This window comes from Malurus melanocephalus, unplaced genomic scaffold (assembly GCF_030028575.1).
Source record: "Malurus melanocephalus ecotype Western Australia unplaced genomic scaffold, MMel_1.1 scaffold_54, whole genome shotgun sequence".
Taxonomy (NCBI): domain Eukaryota; kingdom Metazoa; phylum Chordata; class Aves; order Passeriformes; family Maluridae; genus Malurus; species Malurus melanocephalus.
The window spans coordinates 26,920-37,704 of NW_026623286.1; the positions used below are offsets into that span (position 1 = coordinate 26,920).

A 10,785-nucleotide genomic window follows, 5' to 3' on the forward strand; every position below is an offset into this window, starting at 1 on the left:
CATTCCTGGAGATGTTCAAGGCCAGGCTGGATGGMGTTCTGAGCAATCTGGTCTAGTGGGAGGTGTCCCTGGCCATGGCAGAGAGGGTGGAATCAGGTAATGCTTAGCAGTCTTTTCCAACAGAAACCAAGCTATCATTCCATGATACAGGACATGCATTATTAATTATAGAAAAAGTTATCAGTAGTACAAAATCCAGAGCCAACCAAGGACATTTGGACTGTAAGGCAGTATATCGAAATTGTTGAAAAGAGTCCTTTAAAATTACTTCCATTTCTTGTGAATAGGGGGAGATCTGTACAAACTTTGGTCCTTGGATAGAAACTACTTATCCAGGAAAAGTAAGAGCCTATTCTTAAAGGAACAGTGACATCAGGCTCATAAGAGTGTGCCTGGATGCTCAAAGACAATTTTAGTTTACTTGAATGCTCAGTTCCCGAGAAAGGGCCAGCACAGACAGCTTCCCAAAGACTCTGGCAAAAGCCCAATGTGATTCTCAAGGAGAAACCATGGGGCTGGACCAGATGTTTTCTCGAAGTCCCTTCTAACCTCAAAAATTTTGTGAAACAGAATCAATCTTGCTTTCCTTGCTTTAACTCCTTTTGAAGAAGAAACTGTAAATCCAGTGTTGATTTAGGCCACCAAAGGTTCAGSAGATGTTTAATGCATCACATTGTCATGGGAAGAGCTTGAGCCTGATGTTTTAATGTTAAGAGTCACTATCTTTAGAATGTGAATCAGAAAGGAGYGACAACATTGCATACATGGAGAGAGAACAACTCTCTCTCACCCACTTCCGCCCCCCAGGAAATACTAATCTGTAACCACAAAAAAGGATAAAGAAAATTCATCTGAGCAACCAGCATCATGGCTAATTGTGAAAATAATTTAGCTTAAACCAAGGCAGTGCAGAATTCTGTTCCATAGCTGCAAGTGCCTATTGCAGCAACCTTTCCTTTCACCTGTAACAGTGCAAAGAGAAAGAGCTGTTTAGCACAGAAAAACCCCAGCAGCCACTCAATTAAGTTTTTACATAGGTTGAGAGCAGATGTCCAAGGGAGTGTAAGGAAGAGATAATCAAAACCTAATTGAGTACCTTAATTGCTGACTTCACTTGATACACAGGCTGAAATTCACGCATTTCCACACTAACAATAAAAATAGCATTTCTAGGCTGCCCTGCTTGCAGTGGTCCAAAACATCATCAAGCCACATCTTGATCTTAGACATGTCTACTCCCAGAGAAGCTTATTCTTAATTCTTCCAATAACTTACAGTACATTGGGCTAACAAACCCAAAAACTAATGAAAGCAGGATTAACTTCTTCTTACGTGCAAGACATTTTTTGACAGAAAACATTTCAGAGGCTTATACTGTTGGACAGAAGTAGAAAACAATAAAATAATAATAATTAATGATGATGATGATGATAATAATAATAATAATAATAATAATAATAATAACAATGGAGTCAGTACCGTGTTTCTCTTTTGTCTTATGCCCTTCCCAAAGAAACAGCCACATCATAATAACCCCACCCCAACCCTAACCAGGTGCCTATCAAGCATGGAACTTACAGTTGGGGACTAACAGAGATGCAAAAAAKAATTAAAATGTTTAGCTGAATAGGCAAAGTGAAAACGTAGCTGCTCATGAAAATTGAATGAAAACTGGTTCATCTTGGATAGCCTGGGTGGCTCTGGCTGAGCGTATCGTGACTGTTTCCTCTGCACCACTCAAAAACTGAGCCCTCCCGCAGCACTTTGCACCATTTCTAGACCACCCACTCAGATGAGGATACACAAACCACATGTGCTAGGAATGTCTGCCCTGCACTGAAAGCAGTATCAGCATTATGATCTTATTCCTTGCACAGCCACCATTTTAATACAAACTTACTTGTAGTTTCAATTCCTTTGATTCTTTAAAGGTTTGTATGTAGTCACTGGCTATTAGATGCTTAACAATTTGAAAGAGGAATGTAATTGTAGGAAAAAAAMCAGCATGACCAGAGTACAAATATTTTTAGGAAGTATTTCCTGTCCTTCTTTCCTCCCCCTAAAGAAACAGGCTTTATTTCTAGTTCTTACTAAAAAGCTGTAACTGACATCTTCACAAACTCACTCTTTCCTAAATAGGACTCATATGTTGCATTCTGTCTCTCAGTGATGACAAATGATAAAAATTATAAAAGGTAATAATTTATTCCTTGCTGTGATGAGAAGGGTGAAGTTTACTAATAGAAATCCCAGCTTTATAGCATCATTTTTCTGAAGGAACATAAGAAAATGCATAACCCATTTTATGGAAGATTCGGGAAATGGTTACTTTTAGTCAGAATTATATCAAATGATAATAAAGATATACTTGCTGCATTCACAGGCCTATATTTGACTTCACTCTAATTTTCAGATTGGAAAAATTAAAAGTAAATGAAAAATGCAAGATTATCACTTTGCAGTACAATCAGTCTGGCTGAGGTAAAACATAGAATGTAAGTCAGATGCAATATTGAAACAAATGAGAAACAGACATAAGCATCCCAAAAACAGCCTGATTTTTTTTTTTTATGTTGCTGCAATCTCAATCTCCCTCTGTCTCTACTCAGCAATAACTGCACCAGATTTTACTGTAGCAAACCAAGGCRGTTGTGTTAGTGCATCTCTCCTTTACACCATTTTTTCTGTCTTTTCCCCACTCCACCCCACAGCCYAGGGCTTTGTTCTCACTGTGGCAATACTTCTCTTTCCTGTCTAGTCACAGTGGCATTTCTTGCTGCTCAATCAAATGCAAGGCCCTTACAGTGAGTGTGCTTTGATGTTAATTTATCTGTCCAGACACAGAGCCAGCCTTGTAAATGTCATTGGTTTAGCAGTGTTAATGCACTGATTAACTCMCAAGCACGCACAAAAGCACTGCAGATACACGTTTTAGTCCCTGTCATCTCTTGGTAAGGCTTTTATACCCAGCAGYTGAGCTTCTTCACACAGTGTACAGAGCAGCTTCCTGGTGTACATTCTACTSTGTGCTGCTTGGCAATTAGGAAAACTATCCAGGCTCATAAAAACACATGCCTCACACTTGTTAAACTTTGGAACATGCCTTATTTCACTGCTTATTTTTGTAGCTCCTGCTGTGGCTGAAAACCTGACAAAATTTTCGTGACACTTAATTTCTGCAAACCATGGACCAATGAGCAAACACAAAACAGACTCTGCAAACTGAAATAAGTTTACTAAAAGATAGTTTGTCATTAAACTGCAAGTGGTAAAAGAGAGGATATGGTGTACWTGAACAAATCAAACATCCTACCATGACAGCAGTGTCTATAGTAAGATAATGCATACAAGCAAATGAACAGGGAAGTTTTCACTTCAGACAATTCTACAGCTTTCCCACCCATTTTTCAAACTAAGTGACAAGTCTTGAAATCAATGGGTCATTCAAGAGACCCCAAAACACTGGTACAGCTTCTAGGAAAGGACGATTATACCAAGTAAGGACCAAGGACTCAAATGAGCTTGTGAAAGTACTTTATTTCACTGTGAGAATGGGAAAGAAGAACAATGGGTGAGGCAAAACCCAAGAACTTGTAATTTCCTTCCCAGAGACGAAAAGAAACTTTAATAGAAATATACTGGGCTCTCCAAATGCACCGCATTATGCGCATTTTTTTCTGAAATTGAAAGCACGGACTTTTTCTAAAAACACCAAACCAATGAAGAGAGAGAGGAATGATCAACCATTTCTTACAGTCCAAAGGCTGAAAACTGAGCACGGGTTTAGTTTTACCTTGGAAGACTCTCTTCACTTCAGTGTAGGAGAGGAGGAAAGAAGGCCCCTTCCCCCATTTTTCTAGCTCTTTTTCTTTAGCATGGACTCAAATTTAGATGATACTGAAATTCTTGTAAAGCCTGTCGGCTGATTAGAATTTGTAAAAAAAAAATAATTAAAAAAAAATTAAAACTTGTCTACCCAATTAGACATCCACTTTCTGAGGAGGAAAGTTACTAGCAAGAAAACTGTCTTTGCTACTGGATACAAGTACAGGTCTAGTAACAGTGACTCACGCTGAGAATTACTTTAGATAMTGGAATTTACTGCTAGTCTCTGTCTGTCTGGTTCAAATTCTTTCATACAACTGTTTTAAACATCTTTAAGTAAAGCTCGGAAACAYTGGTTGCCAAAACACTTCTACTCATCCCAAAGATCAATGCTCACAGACATTAAAGACATGGAAGGGTATCTTCCTGTTTTTCCTTAAGAGAAATATGAATGTCTGAAATCAGGTGAACATAGATTCATTTCGTTCCCAGATACAAAATTCACTGAAAATAGCTAACTTAAAAATTTATATCAAAACTTATTCACTCTGTTTCTATCAGAGTTTTGTGAAAAAGTCAACACACACATTGATGCCAACAATTTTCTTCTCTCTCTCATTGAATTAGAAAATTTAAGGGCTTCAGGATGATACACARTTTGCATGAAATTCAGCTCTGATTTGATACGGTAATTGCTGTCATCTCCCTTTTATGCCTATTAATCTAGTTTCTCTTTTCCTCCACCCCTGTTCTCAGTGTATAATAAAGCTTATCTGGTACTTTAAGGGTAAAATGATTCATTTCACCATTTCTAAAAAAAACAGTGCAATAGTCGTACTAGAAGTATCCCCTTCTGAAACTCAATGAGTCTTTACCACAAGACTTAGTTAGAAAAGTCTAAATGGACAAATTTCCATATACATCTGGTATAACTAAAAGACAGGAAAGTTGAACACACATTTGTAGACCAAAGATTTTTAAGGTTGCTCTTAGAATACCAAACGTTTTTATATAAAACAATCAATAAAAATTGAAGTTTATCCCCATTACATGCACCCCTTTTCCCTTCCCCATCATCACCTGCCTTCTGTCAATAGTAAAGTTAACATTACACTCCTACTCGTCCAACCCCTTCCCCAATTGCACATTAAGACATGGACTTAGAAGAACAACATAATGCTTCAAGTATGCTTCATGCCAATCATCAATAAGAGTCATAACATTACTGAAAAAGTACACTTATTCTTCGGAAGTCTAAGGAGGACTTCCTGTGGAGTATGATCAAACGACATTTTAAATAAGAAAAAAAAGCCCCCAAACCCAATATGTATCGTGCCCTTTCAAAAAGAGTAAAGTGTAAAATTTTCTTTGGACTTAAAGAAACAGTATTAAGATTTACCATCTGAATAAGAAATAACCCCAATAGTTTTTCAGTGCTGCACAAACTGTGCACAGGAAACAGTAAGTCATAAAGATACTACTGTTCAGCTCTACACATAGAGACTACATGTGGCATATAAGCATACGCATGACATACTGGCCTGTCTAGTAACAAGATACATTTTTTTTAGTCTGGTAAACCTGAATAAACCTTTGCATCCAGAAGTATTTTAAAAATTATTTTCTCTTTTCATTTAGGAATTTGGATTTTTAACATAAAGAGGATGATTTCTTCAAGAAACCATCTGCAATATGAGAGCATGAAGCATTGATGTGAAACTGAGTACACATCCTCTCATTTGATCATGCATAAACAAGGATCCTGATTTTAAGAAATAATGGATGGTATGAAAGAACACTAATTTTTATAGACAAGAAATTCTTCTGGAAACACAATCAGGTTATTGAACAGATACCAAAATCTGGAAAGCTTAAAAAGCATATATGCATGTGTGTGTGTGTATATATATATATATATATACAGGTGTGGTACATTTGTATATATAAACACACACATATAGAAGATATCATACATGTATTTATTCCAACATTTAACTGTAAAACAACATATTTTTTTTTCTTTTCAAATAATTTTAATTTAGCAGTTGTAAAAAAACAAACTAAATCAGAAAAAAAATCCCCAAAACAAACTAAGCAGATCATATACTACATGAACAAACAAAAATGTTATGCAAAAAGTTTTATGGTAGAAGTGAGTCACACACTGGCAGAAGAGTGTTGAAACTCAAAGTAATAAATAGTTCCAAATCAAGAATTTTCTACAACATTTTCTTTAAAGACAGGACCAGCACTTTTATGATGAGCTCCTGCAGAACACCTTCACCTTCACATATTTAATTTTGCAACATTTAAACAGACATAAGAATGCAGACTGCAAGAGTTGCCAAATTCAGGACAGTATACATAACATTTTTTGTTAAAAGTCTTACTGGTTCATTCACTGAGGCCCGACAGCAAGTCATATGAACCTATTTGGTACACTTGCTAACCATGGTCAGTATCAGTAAGTGGATAGAATCAAGGACCTGCAGTCCAGTTTGTTGGGGTCCAACCCACTGTGGCAGATAGGAAACGAAACATAGGACCACTGTTTGGTTGCCAAGTTTGTATCTTGTTTCCTGGAACTGCATGGGTGGAACCAAGACTGTAGTGTTTTAATTGACTAAAGAAAGATAGCATTTTAATAAGGTTACTAGGCTTGTGAAAGTACTGCATCAAAAGGGCACACAAGCGACCCCACTACTTGCAATATCTGGTAGTGTCACTCAGTGACTCACTGACTTTAGGATACATGTATGCAATAATAAATAGATCAGTTACGTAGTAAGGCAGTGTGTTGAACATGCATTCATCTTGTGGACTTGAACACCACAGAGAGAGATACATGATATCATACACATTCATTAAGAACAAGTATTTTTGTTTGTTTTTTCTGTGTTTGTTTTTCAAGGCTATCCAGGCAAACTCTTCCAGAGCATTTTCTTCKTGAGAAGAGTGGTCCTCTGAGTCTGGTCACTTTTTCTCTCCYTTATCAAGAGACTGGCTTTAAGGAAAAATAAAAGGGGAAGAGGTTTTTGTTTTTTTTCCCTCCATTTTGGTCACATCATTCTGCATATGTCATTTAAAGAACAGTTTTGATGCAGCCATATGCTGAATCCTCAGGAGGTTCCAGATGTTTCCAGATAACTCTGTAGTTTGCGGACTGTGGTTTTGTCCAGTGAACAAAGATCAAAGTCAAAGGTTGTATTTGTGATATGAAAGTGTCCAGTTTCTTCTATAAGATTTACTATCTGAAAAAAAAGAAGAGATGCAGTTGGAAATTCCCCAAGTTTTACATGACCACTGAAAGTATTAACAAGTACCATATGAAAGGCCTAAAATCAGCCAAATTGCCCCAATACTTGAAGGTTTAACCATTATCCTTATAATTCACTTCCTCTCTGACATGCGTTATAGTCCAGACTATAGTACCTATGGGTTTTTTAGATAATCATCAACCATAATGTCCAGCAAACATTAGCATTAACAATACACTTCTCAAATGTTAAAAGAAAATCTGCTTATTTTGTAAATCAGGTAAAAAAATGGAGGACAACACTACACCCTTAAGCTCAAACAAACAATTAGAAAAATCCCATGTAGACCTCTGGAATATTTACTATGTGCATAGCTGCTAAGCAGGTTACATTAGGAAATAATTGGCGTAAGACTTTCTGCAAGCAAAAGAAATAAATCCTCAGAGAGTCAGTCCATATCAAACCAAAAATATATTCAAGAGCTCTAACATGAACTGTTAGTTCACACACTAGCAGATACTTTGAGTTAAATCTTTTTTTCAGCCAAATCAACCATGGAAGGACTCCTAGCAMAGGTGATAACATCACTTAGGTTGTGGGGTCTCCATCCTTGGAGATATTTCAAGGTGGTTCCAGGCAACAGGCTCTACACATCCCTGTTACTTTCAGAGATCCCTTCCAATCTTAACTATCCTATTATTCTGTAAAATCAATATTAGATACCTAAGTTGTGCCTTTCTGCAATTGTGACGTTTTTAGTCTCTGAACTGTAATCTGTAAAGAGTGATCACACTCAACATGGAATTGCTGTAAAAATAACTCCAGTCACATTAAGGTCCAAGATGCACACCCACCTTAAAAAAAAACATTAAGCATCTTGAAAGGCCAAAGCATTATTTATCAGAGAGGGTGTGCACAGTGCCAACGCCCTGGCCATGAAATCCCTCATGTGCTGTTTCATTGCAAGAGACAGACATGCCAGGAGCACACGGAAAGGCACCCCACCCTGAAGCAGCCTCTGGGCAGCTCACAGACTGACAGAACAACACTGCTCTTCTCAGTCCTTCCAAGCACCCCTTGTGCAGCTCTCAGGCTGTGCTCTAAGTCYTGTCTGCAACCTCCACTTTGAAACGCATTTAGTTTCGGGACTTCCACATACATCTCCACTGAAACACTAGGGTGAGATATTTCTTGATTATTTTGAGCTTTGTTACTCTGTCTGAGTGCAATTCCTTTTTCAGAGCTGGAGAGATACAGATGTTTGCATACATGGGTTAAAGAGTGTGTCTCAAAAATACAAATCTGGTAGGAACAGAACAACTTGATAAAGAACAATGAATTCAAACAAAATATTTTGTCGTCTCTTCTGCTCCCCATGTCATTATATAAACAGCTATTTTCTCTTCTCACCACAGAAGTAAAGACTATATTGATGATAAATGAAATATGAAATGTGTATTGTCAGGCATGGAATGACACAGCCAGGACAGATTAAACAGAGTGGAAAGAGGATAAAATAATAGAAGAGAAATGCTTGCTACAATAAAAATCTCCCTTTTCAATCACCTTTTCTTTCCAAAGGTGGTGAAAAAAAATCTATTGAATTTGGTTTGCAGTCACCCAAAATTCYTAAAGTACTTGGAAACAATCCTGCTTTTACTAACCTATCATTTAAATCTGTATCCCTTGGTTTAAATTTTGTTCCTTATGAGAACTTTTAAGCTAAAATTATTAACTTCATGTCTGCTCGATTCTGCTGATCCACAGATTTGTGTAACAATTTTCCATCCCCAACTATTCTGCAATGGACAGGAGAAGAAAAATCCAGTGGGAAAAAAMCTGACTGTTACCAGAAGCAAACTTCAATATGTATTGTCATTCTCATTTTTAGCACTTTCTTGAGCCTCAGCAGAGAGAGAAGCAAAGGTAAGTAGTCAATCCAGCCTCTTTTTGTGAAGTTTGGAATCTAATCTTGGGCTTCATCTCTTGAATATCCACTGCAAGACAAATAATGGCTGCACAAGAAGTTTACAGAAGCAGAGGCCAGGAAAATATAGCTACATTGAACAAATCTGTCTAACGCTTCCTTGTGTTACTCTGGGAGAATACCACCCTTAATAGCCCCCACTGCAATATACTTGATTTTAGAAACAAAGATTATACAAAAGTGCTAACACATGTATTTTTAAACAGCACTGCATATTTTAAGAAATGGATAAGGACTCCTATTGATCAAGTCCTGCTTTGGGCTTTTAAGCTCTAGGTCAAGGGAAACATAAACATTTTAAACTTATCCCTCACCCAGCCCCCAAGAGATACAGTCACTGTGTCTAGGCACCTGGCAAATGACTGAAATGAACCCCAAAGGCTTTAATGGATGTACRAAAATGTATCAAGATAAACCCAGACAGCTCAATGAAAAACACCTGCCTCTGTGCCAGTCAATGAGGAATTCATGACTTACAGTATTAGCATAAGCATCCTTGTGCTATTCAGAAATTCTTTAAAAAGAATAAAAGGTTGAGATTAGTTGCTAGGAAGTCTGACAGTTCTAACATCAAAAACACAGCATTAAAATGTTTTATTTCAAGACCTCAGGCTAAAAAGAACAAAAATATCCTATTTGTTCCTGCTATATAAGCTTTGCTTTTCTGCTGTAAATTACATTGCTGTTTACATAATGTCTCTCCAGCTCAGTTTCATCATTATCCATCATAGTATAACTATTTATCAGGCTTTAAACAAGCAAATGAGTGTGTTTGTATAAGGAAGCCAAAGTGCAACTAATGAGAGTAATTTTTCAATTTATGGAGGGTTTTAGGCCATGTGATAGYTTCCAGACCTCCAAGCTGCCCCTGGCAGAAAATTCTAAGAAGATAGTTGCCATCTGAAGTTAAGCACCTTGTGGACATGAGCAATGTAATTTTCAGCCATGCTGCATACTCTCAATTTCTTCCTTTTGCCTGTGCTGCCTAGTGCACTGGCTTTCAGACTTTTTACCAGCTGAAGATACAACTTCTCATGCGTCAAAATAAGGTACAAAGTATTACCAGAAATGTTGGTGCCTTTTTTGGGGTCAAGCTAATAATATCTGCATTGAAAATGCAGAGTTAGAAACCCTGCTCTAGCCAGCCAAATTTGAATATATTGGACATGCAGCATTAACATCTAATTGCAGATTCAGTTATCCTATTATTTCATTGAAAATAATAAAGTTACAAAAAAAAAAAAAAAAAAAAAAAAAAAAAAAAGCCTCAGCACTGAAAAATCCAGCCTCTTTCTTTACAATGAAAGATGTGGCAGAGAAATTTGTTTCTAAAAGGTAATTTCAGACCAATTTCTGTTTTGCCATGGTCCAGGATTTATATAAAAACTGCTCAGGTAATTCTTGAAGGACTAATTTTTTGGTCAAATGTTCTTTTTTTCATATGTCTTCTTCCTCTTGGGCAATTCTCCTATGTCTGCAAGTAGCATTTAACATCAGAATTATTTTGCTTGTATCTAGGCACTTGCAGCGCAGTATCACATCTCTCCTGCCTTCTCCCTTTCTCACCTTCCCTTAATAAAGTGTCTCAAAGAGAAATGCCTCTCTTGGGAAAGAGCCAYGTTCGCAAACAGATACATTTTTCTCATTTCCATTTTGGCTGCTTTCCTGTTTGCTGTCATGCCTATGGACTTAGTAACAGCTATGATTAAAAAAAAA

General features: G+C 37.1%; 1 protein-coding gene across 4 annotated transcripts in view; it reads right to left on the bottom strand.

Annotated features, from left to right (window-relative positions):
- Window positions 1-3,282: 3,282 nt before the first annotated feature.
- Window positions 3,283-10,785, bottom strand: part of MLLT3 (MLLT3 super elongation complex subunit) — a 118,148-nt gene continuing 110,645 nt past the window's right edge. For all 4 annotated transcript variants that reach the window (XM_057365538.1, XM_057365537.1, XM_057365536.1 and 1 more), the window contains one exon: window positions 3,283-7,076. In XM_057365538.1, the coding sequence (XP_057221521.1) occupies window positions 6,945-7,076 (132 nt within the window). In that variant the 3' untranslated portion in view covers window positions 3,283-6,944. The remainder of the gene's footprint in view (window positions 7,077-10,785) is intronic.